General features: G+C 43.7%; 1 protein-coding gene across 6 annotated transcripts in view; it reads right to left on the reverse strand.

Moving 5' to 3' along the window:
• Window positions 1-8,115: 8,115 nt before the first annotated feature.
• Window positions 8,116-16,302, reverse strand: part of armc3 (armadillo repeat containing 3) — a 177,509-nt gene continuing 169,322 nt past the window's right edge. For all 6 annotated transcript variants that reach the window (XM_078538263.1, XM_078538239.1, XM_078538235.1 and 3 more), the window contains 2 exons: window positions 8,838-9,000; window positions 8,116-8,727 (listed from right to left, as the gene is read on the reverse strand). In XM_078538263.1, the coding sequence (XP_078394389.1) occupies window positions 8,443-8,727; window positions 8,838-9,000 (448 nt within the window). In that variant the 3' untranslated portion in view covers window positions 8,116-8,442. The remainder of the gene's footprint in view (window positions 8,728-8,837; window positions 9,001-16,302) is intronic.

Here is a 16,302-nt window from a genome sequence, read left to right on the forward strand (position 1 = left end):
TGTGTGGCAAAAGTGTCTCCCACAGTGCTGTTGGGTAGGGAGTTCCAGGATTTTTGCCCAGTGATGATAAAGGTGATTTATGTTCATGTCAGGATGGTGTGTGATTTGGAGGTGATGGTGTTTTCTTGTACCCGCTTGTCCTTCTGGATGGTGGTTTTTGCACGTTTTAGAGTAACCTCTTAAGAAGCTTTGGTGAGTTATTTCAGCGCATCTTGTAGATAGTCCACGATAGTAGATAGTCCCTGCCAATGGTGCAGGGGTGAATGTTTAGGCTAATGGATGAAATGCTGATTAGGGATTGCTTTGTCCTGGACATTGTTGAGGTTCTTTAATGTTTTGCAGCTGCATCCATCAAAGTAAGTAGCAAGTATTCCACCATACTCCTGACTTGTGCATTATAGATGGTAGACACTTGGGAGAGCCAGAAAGGTAGCCACTCAATGCAGAATACCCAGCTTTAGATCTGCTCCACTATCCACAGTATTCACCTGGCTGATCAAATTGGGTGTCTGATCAATGGTGACCTCCAGTTTATTGGTAGTGGGGTATTTGGCGATGGTAATGCCATTGGTCAAGGAGAGATAGTTAGCTCTGTCCTTGTTAGAGATCTTCATTGCTTAGCACAGGTGTGGCATTAGTATTACTTGCCACCTACCAATCCAAATCTGGATAGTGTCCAGATCTTACTGCATGCAGGCATGGACTGCTTCATTAGCTAATGAATTGTGAATGAATCTGAACACCGTGTAATTTTCAGTGAACTGCTCCACTTCTGACTTTATGATGGAAGGAAGGTCATTGATAAAGTAGCTGAAAACAGAGGAACTATCCAGAGGAACTACTACAGTGATGTTCTGGGACTGAGATGACTGGCCTCTAACAACCCCAATCATCTTCCTCTGTGCCAGGTATGACTCCAGCTGCTGGAGAGTTTGTCCCTGATCCCCATTGACTTCAATTTTACAGGGATTCTTGTTCAACTGCTGCATGATGCCAAGGGAAATCACTTTCGTGTCACCTTTGGAATTCAGTTCTTGTGTCCATGCTTGGACCAAGACTGTAATGAGGTCTGGAGCTGAGTTGTCCTGGAAGAACCCAAACTGAGCATTGGTGCGCAGATAATTGGTGAGCAAGTGCCACTTGATAGTACTCGATATTACTGTTGGTGACTCTTTCCATCACTTAACTGGCCACCTACTTTAAAACTGCCCCCTGAGTCCCATTGCTGCATTTGTGGGTTTCTGACCGATGTTTCACCCGACAGTGGGATCGGGGCTTGGGGACGAAAATATAGCCCTATGATTCTATAACATTGTTGTATTGCCCCTTCACAGGAATAGTTTAGCTAAGGGTACATTCTTTCACAATTACTTTCGTTTTTGTGTCATTTTTTCCTTTTTCCTAGTTGTCTACCCAGCCTCTGAATTTCAAAACCTTCCTGCCCAAAGTACTGACCTTTCCATCCTGTTCCTATCTGCCCAGACATCTGACCATCTAATTCCCCATCCACTTGCCTAGTAGCCAGAAATCATGGCAGGAGGTAAATATCAAATGCAAAAGCACAACAAAGAAAGAGGGTCTGGACTGTAGCGGTTCAACAAGGCAGCTCACCACCACCTTCTCAAGGGCAATTAGTGATAGGCAATAAATGCTGGCCTAGCCAGCGATGCCCACATCCCATAAATGAATTTTAAAAAGCAAGACAAAAATCAGGAAAGGAAAGAGAGTAAACAATTAGGAAGATACAATGAAAAAAAAAGGAATGGAAATATTCCTTGGTAAGTAACCAATACTGTGAACTGTGCCACAACTCCTATTGTTGTAAAACAAAACCTTATTGTTCAATTCAGCATAAACATCTTCACAGGGACTCCACCAGTATTTATAGAAAAAATGTATATCTTCTTTCAATTGATTGTGATAACTAGCATTGCAGCTGCATGACTACGGTTTGAATAGAATCCAAGGAATTTTATATATTTATATTAAATTTATCTGTGTGTTCTAGATATTTTACATTTCAACTTCAAAAGTAATAAATGAAACCACGCTGTATCTTGATAATCACAAATGTAACTATTGTTAGCCACACAAAGAAATATTTGAGATAGCTGGATGCATCTATTTCAAAGCAGCGCAAATCAGGCTGTACTGTATCAAACATGTTGATTTTTTGATCAGAAACATAAGATATTTTGAACCAGTTTTCACTTTGCCATGTGTGTTAAGCTTGAATTTCACAAGAGGAGTGACTTAAGGTTATAAAGTGTGATTTAATGGTTTTATTACCATCAGTGGGGATTCATAAATAAGTATGATTCAATGCATCTAATTTTTGATGTGGAAAAATCCAATACAACGGCATAATTTGCACAGGTGACAGAAAATTGTTCTGTAAGCATATGGTAGGAGTCACATAAACTGTGCCTTTTAATTGCAGTTGGAGAATAATTTCAAGATTATGAATTGATTCAATGATGTACCTTCTTGGTTGAATGTTGGGAGAATCACATATGCTTGGTTCACTTTATCACAGAAACCGAAACATAACAAAAGAATCAGTAATCTTCTCTGACAAGGGCCAACTGAGAAAAGGTTTAACTATAGTGCGGTATTCTGCAATTCATGGCACAGAGAGGAAATATACATTAATTATATGTATACATACTGGGTTTTAAATTATGTAAAATGCAGCTTATGTATAATCATTTCTGTCCTGTCATAAAGTGCCAGTTGCAACTTAGCTTGGATTAACTCAAGCTGCTATCAGTGCACCACTAGGTCAGAAGCTAATGGGTTCTACATCAGAATTGACTACGAATGGAACCGTTCCAGATTTGCACTAAAGTGTGGTAGCAGGCGGGAAAGAGGACGTTTTACTTGCTGGCCGCGATGGTGGCTTTTCACGCCTAATCATCCCATTCCTGCCTCATTAATTATGCAGCCACAGGAAACACACCGTCTCGCTGGTGAACAGCCTCCGATTTGCCCGCCAAGCCGTTACCTCGCTGCTTCCTCACATGGGGTGCCATATTTAACTGCAGCCGCGCACACACTTCTCAATGCTTGCGGCCCAGGAAGGCACTAGTGAAGACATGGCCCCAAAAGCCAAGAAGAGTGCAGCCCCTGATTCAGTGACACATCCCTGTGATGCCTTCTAGACGCCATGAAGGCCTGCTGCAATGTCCTCTACCCCAGTTCTGGCCACAGGAGGCCCATCAGTCTCACCACTCTGGCTTGGGAGGCAGTGGCAGATGTGGTCAGTGTCAATGCTGCACACAAGAGGTCGGCCATCCAGTGCAGAAAATGGATGAATGATTTCATCCGTGCTACTGTACTACTCTAAACTCTCACGCTCACAAGGCCATCACACATTCACTAGCATCCCATTCACTGCCACTCAAGGGACATCACCACCCATTCTCACACACATACCTTCACACGTCCACCTGGCCTTATCTCCTCTGGAGACTGCCTCCTCAGCCTCACCACCTTGTGGCCACTTGCACTGATCGACATGTGCCCCCACACACACCCTGGGATGCCAGCCTTCCCCAGCACAGCCTTTGCCCTGCAGCCTTTTCGCTTGCCTGAGGCCACTTCTCCCCCTTCTCCAAGCAAGCCCTAGCCCTGCAGCTGTTGAAAAGCCACCCTTGCCTTACGGCTGGCCTGGTAAGTAGAGACCTGCCCATCAGCCCCCCCTAAAAGTGATGCGGTGCTGCCTTGCGAAGCCTAGCGCTGATGACTGCCTGTGCTGCCCGAAGCAAGGTTGGGAAACAAACCTTGCAGTCCCGAGCAAAGTTCAGGTTGCCAGCTGCATGTGGCTTGTGTACAGTTGTAAAACACGTCGGTGTGATACCCGGATGATCCAGTATGGGGGGCTGATTCTGGTGAGCAGGGCTTATGACAAGATGCTGAAATATTGAAATAGGTTCCCGACATGCAGCAGTGGGAAACGTGGCCTGCCATTGATGGGTGGAGCAGATGATTGCAAACTGGTTTCACAATGGCGTGAAACCGATTTTTGGCTGCTTTGCCATATTGTTCACTACCCCACACCACCCCCCTCCCCCCTCCAACACCCAGCCCGCCATGACACCCAACGCTAACAGGACTGGAAAATTCCAGCCTATGTTTCCTAGCCTGCGGTTGTAGTGCTCCGCCGGGGCATGATAGTTTTTAAAGGTGCCACTCTTCAGCCGAGATATTTAGGTGGGATGTTAAAGATATTATTTCATTATCCAAGAAGAATACAAATTTTCCTGAAGTCTTGACCAATATTCCTCCATCAACTAAAAGCTTATGAACTGGTCATTCTTCTCATTTATCATTCCACATGTGACATGACTTGAGATGTTCTGACAATATGATATGGGAGTATATAAATGCAAGTGTTTCTTTCATTAATGTTAGTAAAGAAGATAAAACTGAAATTTAGCAGGTGGCCCAAAAATGCTGTTCCTTTACTTCTTACTTGGCTGTATACTACTATTGAGTCATTGACTAGCTCTTTATCTCTTCTAGCTATGTGCAATACTGCCTAAGATATAACTGCTTTTTGTTTTTAAGATATCCCTGTGAAGGACAATTGTATTTCCCATGGCTACGTTTAGGAGGTCAAACATCCACAGTATTCAAAGGCGAGTTTGCCTACCAAATTACAACTGGCTTAAAACAAATACTACAACAACCACAAGTACAATTTGCATTTGTATAGCATCTTTAACATAATGAAACCTCCAAAGGCACTTCACATAGGTATTATAAAACAAAATATGACACCAAACCACATAAGGAAATATTAGGTCAGATGACCAAAAGCTTTGTCAAAGTGGGTTTAAGAAGTGTCTTAAAGGAGGCAAGTGAAGTACGGGTGGAGAGCTGTAGGGAGGGTACTCCAGAGCTTGCAGCAGCATGGTCACCAATGGTGGAGAAATTATGATTGGGAATGCACAAAAAGCCAGAATTAGAGGAGTGCAGATATCTTGGAGGGTTGTGGGTTGGAGGAGATTACAGAGATAGGGAGGGGCAAGGCCATGGAGTGATTTGAAGTCAAGAATGAGAATTTTAAAATCATGATGTTGTTTGACCGTGAGCCTATGAAAATCAGCATGCACAGGGGTGATAGGGGAACGGGACTTGCTGTGAGTTAAGACGTGGACAGCAGAGTTTTGGATGACCTTAATTTTATGGATGATAGAATGTGGGAGACCAGCTATGAGTGCACAGGGATAGAGGTAATGAATGAGGGTTTCAGCAGCTGATAAGCTGAGACGGGTGAAATCGAGTGACGTTACAGAGGTGGAAAATGGTGGTCTTAGTGATGGCATGAGTATGAAGTCAGAAACTCATTTCGGGATCAAATATGATACCAAGTGCACAAACACTGGGTTAATTTCAGACTGTTGCCAGGGAGAAAGATAGAGTCAATAGTTAGGGAATGGAGTTTGGAGTGGGGACCGAAAACAATGGCTTCAGTCTTCCCAATATTTAATTGGAGGACATTTCTGCTCATCCAGTACTGGATGTCAGATAAGCAGTCTGATAATTTAGCAACTGTGGAGGATTGCTGAAATTGAGATATGCTATCGTAGCTTTTCACCTTCCACTCATCAGGATAGAACTGCAAGAATACCAATTGTAAAGGGGACAACAATTTGTACTGCAAGAGAGAAGGGTGCTGATTGGTTGGCAAGTTGACTCTGATTGGTAGAGGCGTTGCTATGGAAAATGCACCAGGGAATTGTTTAACTGCCAAGCATTTGTTTAAATTCAAACTAGGCAGGTCGACTCTGGTCAAGGCACTCCTATGGGGAATGAACCAGGGAATGGCTACCCCCTAAGCTTTTGTTTGCTTGAAAAAGGCACAATGAGTGGGCACGTTCTTTCTGTTTGCAAAGAACAGGGCCCTGTGTGAATATTTGTAGCTTCTAGCATGAATTAGTGAGCCACATTTTGAGCCCGACTTATGATATTAAATTGTCTTCGACAGCATGTCTCTTTTTTTCAGTAATACTCAAGTTCTGTACTACCAAGCAACTATTTGTATACCCAAGACAGAGGCACAACAAAGACCAAATTTGGGATATCAACAACATAGTTTGATTATTTTTACATAGGTAAGAACAGGTCAGATAGCTTTTGAATGTCCACACATTGCGCCTTTTACTGTCCTGATGAGTGCAAGATGAAAAGCTTCGACAGCATGTCTCCTTTTTCAGAAATGTTTAAGTTCTGTACTACTAAGCGACTAATAGTGGAGGAGTCGAGAAAGGTGGTGGTGAGGTAGAGCTGTTATTGTCAGTGTATATGTGAAAACTAACATCATGCCTTCCAATGATGACACTAAGGGGCAGCATGTAGATGAAAAATAGGAGGGGGGGAATCTTTGGGGGATTGATCTTTGGGGGATGCCAGAGGTAACAGTGCGGGAGCAGGAAGAGAAGCCGTTGCGAGTGATTTTCTGGCTACAATTAGATAGATAAGAATGGAACCCATGAGAACAGTTCCACCAAGCTGGACAACAATGGAGGAGCATTGGAGGAGGATGGTGTGGTCAACCATATCAAAGGCTACAGGTTGAGAAAGATGTCACTGTTATATAGGATATCATTTGTCACTTTGCTAAAAGCCATATTGATACCTTGGCAGGGACAGAAACCTGATTGGAAGGATTCAAATACAGAGTTACGAGGAAGATGGGTATGGACTTGGGAGGCGACAACGCATTCAAAGGCTTTGGAGAGAAAAGAAAGGTTGGAAATAGGACGGAGGGGGTCTGGTTTTTTTTTTTGAGGAGAGGTGTGATGACAAAGGTTTAAAGTAAAGAGGGACAACACCTGAAGAGAGAGAACCATTTTACAATATTGGCTAACATGGGGGCCAGGAGGGGAAGTTAGGTGATCAGTTTAGTGGAAATAAATTCGATGGAACAGAAGGTGCGTCTCATGGACAAGATGAGCTCACAGAGGGTATGTGGGGGGAGACGAGAGAAACACCCATTTGATCAGAGAGGCTGGCCCCCATCTCATGGCTGTGGGGAACAATACTTTTCTGTGGGCTCTCATAATAGCAGCAGGACCTCAAGTGAAGAATCAGAGAACTAGTGGTGGGGTGTGCATGGGGACAAGGGAAGGACAAGTTGTGAGAAGCACACAAAAAGTCTCCAAAGGGATGTGTGGCAAAAATTTGCCAGATGGAGTATAATGTGGGAAAATGTGAGTTTGTTCACTTTGGTAAGAAGAGTATAAAATCAAAATATTATTTAAATAGAAAGAGACTATAGAGTGCTGTAATACAGAGGGATCTGGGTGTCCTACATGAAAGACAAAAAGCATGCAGGTACGGCAAGTAATTAGGAAAGCAAATGGAATGTTGGCCTCTATTGCAAGGGGATGGAGTATAAAAGTAGCAAAGCCTTCCTATTACAGTACAGGGTGTTGCTGAGACCATGTCTAGAATACTGTGTACAATTTTGGTCTCCTTATTTAAGGAGGGATATACTTGAATTGGAGAAAGATCGGAGGTTTACTAGGTTGATTCCTGGGATGAAGGAGTTGTCTTATGAGGAATATTTTGAGTTTAGGTGATTGTATTGAAACATACAAGATTCTGAGAGGGCTTGACAGGGTAGATGCTGAGAAGATGTTTTCCTAAGAACTAGGGAACGCAGCACAAAGTAAGGGACCCTCCCTCAGAGGGTCACTAATCTTTGGAATTCTCTAAGCCAGAGAACAGTGGATGCTGGGTCATTTAATATATTCAAGGCTGGGATGGTCAAATTTTTGAACTACAAGGATGTCAAGGATAATGGGAACAGGTGGGAAAGTGGAGTTGAGGTCAAGATCAAATCAGCCATGATCTTATTGAATGGAGCAGTCTCGAGGGGCTGTATGGCCTACTCCTGCTCCTTGGTTCCTATTTTCTTTCTATTTAACTAAAACTAGTGGTGAATTTACTTACAAAGAGATGAATGGTCCTGTATCTTTAAGATGTTGGCTGAGAATTCAGTTCTGAACAGTAGCACAAGATATCAACTACAACTGTTTGACTCATGATTTTAAAGCATTGTGTAGGAGGAGGGACATTAATAATGATTCTTTCAATGAGAAGTGCTTCTGTCATTACAACTTTATTATTTGCTTTACAATTTATAATGTAAAATAATATGCTGATCTTGTGAGAATGTTAACAGGCAAAAGAGCTATTTAAGTGTTTGTCTTTATGAAAATCGAGTAACAAGTTAAATGTTCCTATTCAGAAACAAGGTAATTTCATCAAATGATAAAGAAATAACATAGAGGATGATCTGAGATATTTTAACTAAACAAATTGGAATGGTGACTTAATGGCCAGTTTTAAGATGGTATTTATGATTTTGCAGCAACATTTTGCAATGTGTTTAAGTCTATTAATGTTGTCAAATGCAGAGACATTTGCAATTTATGTGTTTTGCTTAAAGTTATCTAGGTACCAAGACAACTGCTTACAACATTTACAAGGTGTAAGTTTACAACTAGTATAACTTTCATAGTGTGCTGCGTCTGGACTGTCAGTCCTCATCAAGTTGCCAACTTGGTACATGAGATCCAAGATGTATGCCGTTGGTGGAATGAAAAGCCCAGGAGTATCGTGAGATGATTGGTCAATCAACTTGACTTCATTCCAGGCTCGGTTGTAGTCTCCACGAACCAGGCTGCAACTGATCCCTATTCTATCTGCTAAAGCCTGAAAAACAAATGGATTTATTAAGCAAGTTATTACAGATACTTTAAATTGCTTCAATATGGAAACTGTATGAAAGTGCAATTTAATTGTTTACCAGAAATAAAATCTACCTTAAATAGAAGGGCTCTGTGGTAGTAGATTCCTTTCTGAATTTTCCCAATGGGGATGATGTTAGATTTTAATTCAAATTTCAGGTCAGCCATGTGAAGTTCCCAGGTGAATTCATGAAGCTTTTCCTTGTTTAAAGGTCCACCCATCTTTTCAGAAACAAACCTAGTATTGAAAATTAAACAAAGTAAAATAAATCAATTGCTGATGATGGAGCAAAGGGATAAAATGAACAAGGAAAAGGAAGAGGCCAAGAGTGGAACCTTGTGGGACTCTGGATATCACTACCAAGGCAGGAAGTGCCACAAACTAAGTACAGACAGTTTAGGGAAAAGAGGCATGAAGTTCAAATTAATCACTAATTTCACAAAGTTCTGCCAGTTTGCTAAGGTAGATTCTGATCAATATCTGAAAATATCTTGCATATTCATAAAAGACCCTGAGCAGTTATGAACCTATGCAGTTTCAATGTGGGATTCCTGAGAATAATTTATCTTCTTTCCTGATGCTTTCTTCATGCTTTCTAATCTTTGAAACAATGAGAATTTCAGCATGGAGATTTACAGTATGACTGATTTGTGACTGCAGCTACTGGTCGTTCTCAATCTCTGTGATGTTCAACACACTGAAGCATCCCAATTTCCTCTTTGGCCTTCTCTGATAGTTTGCATCTGCAAGATTGCTTGGTTCTATCCCTATCCAACAAATCTTCTGCCGTTGCTTCCCACCCTACCTTGGACAGTAACATTAAGAGTACCCAATGCTTTACCATTTCTTTTGCTCATTCATGTTGCCTCTTGGCAACATTAAGTGTTAGTATAGGGTCAGTTTTCATATGCATGCTGATGATATCTAGCTTTTCCACCACCTGTAATTTTGTGATCAGATCTGTGTTGTTAGACTGCTTGTCTGACATCGTAATCCTGATTACAAATCCTTACCAGGCAGGAATTTTTTAAAATTTTCCATTTGCAGGATGTGAGTATCATAGGCTAGGCCAGCATTTATTGCCCATCCTTAATTGCCCTTTAGAAGGTGGTGGTAAGCCACCGCCTTGAACCGCTGCAGTCCATGTGGTGTAGGTACACCCACAGCGCTGTTAGGAAGGGAGTTCCAGGATTTGACCCAGTCAAAGTGAAGGAACGGCGATATATTTCCAAGTCAGGGTGGTGTATGGCTTGGATGGGAACTTGCTGATGGTGGTGTTCCATGCATCTGCTGCCCTTCTCCTTCTTGGTGGTGGAGAGCATGTGTTTGGAAGGTGTTGTCTAAGAAACTTTGGTGAGTTCCTGCAGTGCATCTTGTAATCTATGTGGGACAACTGCAGCTGCTGCGCGCCATTGGTGGAGGGAGTGAATTTTGAAGGTGGTGGATGGGGTGCCAATAAAGTGGACTGTTTTGTCCTGGATGGTGTTGAGCTTCTTGAGTGTTGTTGGAGCTGTACTCATCCAGGCAAGTGGAGAGTATTGCATCACACTCTTGACTTGTGCCTTGTAGCAGGTGGACAGTCTCTGGGTAGTCAGGAGGTGAGTTAATTGCTGCAGAATTCTCAGCCTCTGACCTGCTCTTGCAGCCATACTATTTATATGGTTGGTCCAGTTCAGTTTCTGGTCAATGGTAACCCCCAGGATAGTGGGGGATTCAGTGATGGTAATGTCATTGAAGGTCAAGGCGAGATGGTTGGATTTCCCCTTGCTGGAGATGGTAATTGGCTGCCACAGTGTGGCATGAATGTTACTTATCACTTATCAGCCCAAGCCTGAATGTTGTCCAGGCCTTGCTGCATATGGACATGGACTGCTTCAGTATCTGAGGAGTCATGAATGGTTTTGGGCAATCATCAGCAAACATCTCCACATTTGACCTTATAATAGACAGAAGACCATTGATGAAGCCGATGAAGATAGTTGGGCCTAGGAGACTGCCCAGAGGAACTCTTGCAGTGATGTCCTGGGACTGATATAACTGACCTCCAACAACCACATTCCTGTGTGCCTGGTATGACTCCAACCCGTGGAAAGTTTCCCCCCTAATTCTCATTGACTCCAGGTTTGCTAGGGCTTCATGATGCCACATTTGGTCAGATGTTGCCTTGCTGTCAAGGGCAGTCACTCTCATCTCATTTCTCTTACACTACTTTGGACCAAGGCTGTAATGTTGTCAGGAGCTGAGTGGCCCTGGCAGAAACCAAACTGAGCGTCACTGAGCAAGTTATTTCTGAGTAAGTGCCACTTAATAGCACTGTTGATGACACCATTCATCACTTTGAAAATGGTTGCAAATGTTTCAGCCTTCTCTTTTGTACTGATGTACAGGGCTTCCCCATTATTGAGAATAGGGATACATGTGGAGCCTCCTCCGCCTGTTTGTTGTTTAATTGTCCACCACCATTCATGACTGGATGAGGCAGGACTACAGAGCTTAGGTCTGATTTGTTGGTTGTGGGGTCGCTTAGCTCTGTCTATTACATGCTGCTTACACTGTTTGGCACGCAAGTAGTCCTATGTTGAGGCTTCAGCAGATTGACACCTCATTTTTAGGCACGCCTGGTGCTGCTCCTGGCACGTTCTCCATTACTCCCTATTAAACCAGGGTTGATCCCCTGGCTTGATGGTAATGGTAGAGTGGGGGTTATGGCGGGCCATCAGATTCCAGATTGTGATTGAATACAATTCTGCTGCTGCTGATGGCCCACAGCACCTCATGGATGCTCAGTTTTGAGATGCTAGATCTGTTTGAAATCTATCCCATTCAGCATGGTGGGAGTGTCACAACATGATGGAGGGCATCCTTAATGTGCTGACGGGACTTCTTTTTCATTTCGGTGGTCACTCCTACCAATACTGTCATGGACAGATGCATCTACGACAGGGAGATTGGTGAGGACGAGGTCAAGTAGGTTTTTCCCTCTTGTTGGTTCCCTCACCATCTGCCGCAGACCCAGTCTAGCAGCTATGTCCTTTAGGACTCAGCTAGTTCAGTCAGTAGTGATGTTACCGAATCACTCTTGGTGATGGCCATTGAAGTCCCCCACCCAGAGTACGTTCTGTGCCTTTGTCACCCTCAGTGCTTCTTCCAACTACTGTTCAACACGGAGGAGTACTGATTCATCAATTGAGGGGTAATGGTAAATGGTATTCAGCAGGAGGTTTTCTTGCCCGTGTATGATCTGATGCCATTAGACTTCATGGGGTCTGGAGTCAATGTTGAGGACTCCCAGGACTACTGCCTCCCAACGGTATACCACTGTGCCGCCACCTCTGGTGGGTTTGTCCTGTCAGTGGGACAGGACATACCCAGGAATGGTGATGGTGGTGTCTGGGACATAAGGCAAAATTTTACGGTCCCTTCTGCTGGAGAGATCTTCCGGTCCCGCCGAAGTCAATGGAGTTTTAAAATGCTCATTGCATTTTCTGGCCCCCGTCCCGGCTCCATGGTGACGTGGCTGTAAAATTCCTCCCATAGTGTACAAGGTATGATTCTGTGAGCATAACTATGTCAGGCTTAAAGAAAAACTCAGCAGGTTTGGCAGCATCTGTGGAGATAGAAACAGTGAATGTTTCGACTCCAATACGTCTCTTCTTTGGAACTATATCAGGCTGTTGCTTGACTATGGGATAGCTCTCACAATTTTGGCACCAGCCCCCAGATGTTAGTAAGGAGGGCTTTGCAGGGTCAACAGGGCTGGGTTACTGTTGTCATTTCCGGTGCCTAGGTCAATGTTGGTTGTCCGTCCAGTTTCGTTCCTGTTTTTAGGCTTTGTTGTGAATTGATACAACTGAGTGCCTTGCTGGGACATTTCAGATGGAATTTAAAAGTCAACCATGTTGCTGTTGGTCTGGAGTCACGTGTAGGCCAGACCAGGTAAATTTCCTGGTAAAGGCAGATTTCCTTCCTTAAAAGGACATTAGTGAGTCAGATGGGGTTTTACGACAATTGGCAATGGTTTCATGGTCACTATAACTGAGACGAGTTTTTCATTCCAGATTTATTAATTGAATTCAAATTCCACCAGCTACCATGGTGGGATTTAAACCCGTGTCCCCAGAATATTAGCCTGGGCCTCTGAATTACTAGTCCAGTGACAACACCATTATGCCAGCACCTCCTTATAAAAGGAATGGTGCAAAAGGAAGGTCTAAGATGGTGGGGTGGGGTATTTGGAAGGGAGTTTGCGCTGCATTCCAAACACATTCCTGCTCCATCCCATCTTAATACTGTCTTCAGGTATGGGAAGCCTGCCTACCCAGAGGAGTCAGGCAGGGCCTAATAAAAGGCGGTTTCATCCCAATGACATCTTTGGGAAACATTTGCCATTTTAACTGAGGCTCATGTCGTCCTTGCCTGATAAAGAGACCCACAGTGTCCCTTGCCCCATGCTTCCCTTTCCTTCCCCAATCACAAACCATACTGAATTCACTCTGCCCTCCATCCCCTGCCCCACTAACACCACCTCCTCATTTCACCACGCTGGGGACTGTTTCCATGAGTTCCTGGAAGCAGCTTGACCCACCTGCGAATTTTGGCTTCCATCCAAAGACAATGGTGCATCATTCCCGCTTGCTTTGGGTGGGAATCGACATCTTGAATACAAATGAAGCCGGAGAGTTAAATGGTTCAGGACTTGCAATAAACTCTTTGGGGGTGTTTATTTTCAGTTCCACACCACACTTGCCCCATTACTGCCCAGTTAAAATCAGGGCTCAGGTTATGGATGAGGCAGAATTTTTTTCTAATTGAAAATCGGGAAGGTTGCAGCAACTCATCGGCTAACATCAAAAATTCTGAACTCTTGTCTTGACTATAATTCCCTCTTTTTTTTATTCATTCATGGGATGTGGGCGTTGCTGGCTAGGTCTGCATTTATTGCCCATCTCTAATTGCCCTTGTTCATGGGACATTTAAGAGTTAACCACATTGCTGTGTGTCTGGAGTCACATGTAAGTCAGACCAGGCAAGGACATTAGTGAACCAGATGGGTTTTTATGGCAATTGACAATGGTTTTATGGTCATCATCAGACTTTTAATTCCAGATTTTTATGGAATTCAAATTTCAACATCTGCTGTGGTGGGATTTGAACCTTGGTCCCCAGAGCATTACTCTGGATCTCTGGAATGCTAGTCCATTGAGAATACCACTATGCCATCACCACCCCCTCCCCCCTTCCCCCCTCAAAAAACCCTTAGCTGTATGCTCAAGCCAAACCAGGCACTGGTATTGTATTTGACCCTGATTGAGCTTGAAGTCCACATCTTATCTATGAATGCTTACTTCCATCTCCAATAAATTACATGCCTCTGCCTTTACCTCACCTCTACTGTGGCTAAAACCCTTTTGACCAGGAAGCTTGGAAGTTATGACTTCACAGCGTTTGTCTTTATTTCAAGAGGCTCGCTGCCCAGAAGCCAGCCTGACTGACATGCATGGCTTCCTGCCAGCAGGGATCACTCTGCAAAGCCCTCCTCACTAACATCTGGGAACTTCTTCCAAAATTGGGAGAGCTGACATAGGTTAGTTAAAGAATAGCCAGACACAGTCATACTCACAGAATCATGCCTTTCACCCAATATGCCTGATGCCTCCATCACCATCCCTGGGTATGTCCTATCCTGTTGGTAGGGCAGATACACCAGGGCTGATAGCACTGCAGGGTGGCCAACTCATGTGCAGAAAAATAAGGGACACTGTGGCATGGGGGTCTGTTAGAGTGGGTGAGGAGGGGAATATGTGCTGCCAGAACTGAGTGTGGGGTGGGGTGACAAACTGTGAGAGGGTGAAAACAGAAGGAGAGCGGTTATTGCACATGTTCAAGATTTAAAGGCCACAATTAAACGAAAAACAGTGTCCCAGATGCATGCAACCCGGGACACAGGACAGTGGGCTCAATTGTGGGTCAATCCAGTAAAATAAGGAATAGTATGTCACCATGCAGCACTGTGGCATAACATCGGGAGGGAGTAGCTATGGGACTCCTCAATATTGACATGTAGTCTCATGGCATCAGGTCAAACATAGGCAGGTATATCTCCTGCTGATTACACCAACTGCCCTTAGCTGATGAATCAGCATTCCCTCATGTTGAATATCACTTGAAAGAAACACTAAGGGTAGCAGGGGCACAGATATAGTCTGGGAGGGGGACTTCAGTATCCATCACCAATATCCAATATCGCTACTTTTTCTTTTTTTTTCCATTTATTCTTTCAAGGGATGAAGGCATTGCTGGCTAGGCCAGCATTTGTTGCCCATCCCAACTGATGGAGCCCTGAAGGATACAGGTTTCAAATTGGACCCGCAGCAGGTTGTGAGAGAACCAACGTGGGGGAAAAGCCTAGTTGACCTTGTCCTCACCAATCTACCTATTGCCAATGCATCTGTCCATGACAGTATTTGCAGGAATGACCACTGCACAGTCTTTGTGGGGGCATACTGAGGACAGCCTCCATTGAGTTGCATGACATTACCACATGTGAAATGTGATGGATTCAGAATAGATCTAGCAGCTCAAAACTGGGTATCCATGAGGCCATCAGTAGCAGCATAATTGTATTCTGTAACGTTATGGTCCAGCATATCCCTCACTCTAGCATTACCAGCAAGCCAGGGTACCAACCTGGATTCAATAAAGAGTAGCAAGTGTAGCAGCAGGTGCCTAAAAATAAGGTGCCAACTGGTGAAGCTACAACACAAGACTAGTTAAACAGCAGAAGCAGCATGCTGTAGGTACAGCAAAGTGATTCTACAACCAATGGATCAAATCAAAGTTCTGCACCAGTGCCCCATCCATTCCTGAATGGTGGTGGATAATTAAAAGACTAATGGGAGGAAGAGACACCATAAATATTCTCATCCTCAATGACAATGGAATCCCAGCAGATGAGTGCAAATAACCAGGTTGATGCATTTACAACTATCTTCAGCCAGAAATGCTGAGTGGATAATCCATTGAAGCCTACTCCTAAGGTCCCCACAATAACAGAAGCCAATCTTCAGCCACTTAAGTCACACCACATATCAAGCAATGGCCTTGCATGCTGGACATAGCTAAAGTTATGAGCTCTGACAACAACCCAGTTGTAGTGCTGAAGACTTCAGCACTGCCTGAGAGGGCAGTGGAAGCAGGTTCAAAAGAAAAAAAATTACAGGGCAATGGGCAAAGAACAGGGAAGTGAGATTAATTGGATAGTTCTATCAAAGAGCTGGCACAGGCATAATGGGCTGAATGACCTCCTTTGTGCTGTATCATTCTATAATTCTATGACAGCTGCTAACAGAAAACAATGGTCAAAGATCTTCAACTACAGCACACGCAAACCTCATAAGGTAAATGCAATAATATTTGCAGATGCCACATGAGCATGCTTCACATCATCAGGTCTCACATCGTCTGATGTCTGTAGTCAGAATATGCAAGCCTCCAAGAAGGAAAGGGTAAAACTCCAAGAAGTATGACTAATGGGAAACA

The sequence above is a fragment of the Cetorhinus maximus genome, chromosome 3, assembly GCF_964194155.1.
Source record: "Cetorhinus maximus chromosome 3, sCetMax3.hap1.1, whole genome shotgun sequence".
Classification (NCBI taxonomy): Eukaryota; Metazoa; Chordata; class Chondrichthyes; order Lamniformes; family Cetorhinidae; genus Cetorhinus; species Cetorhinus maximus.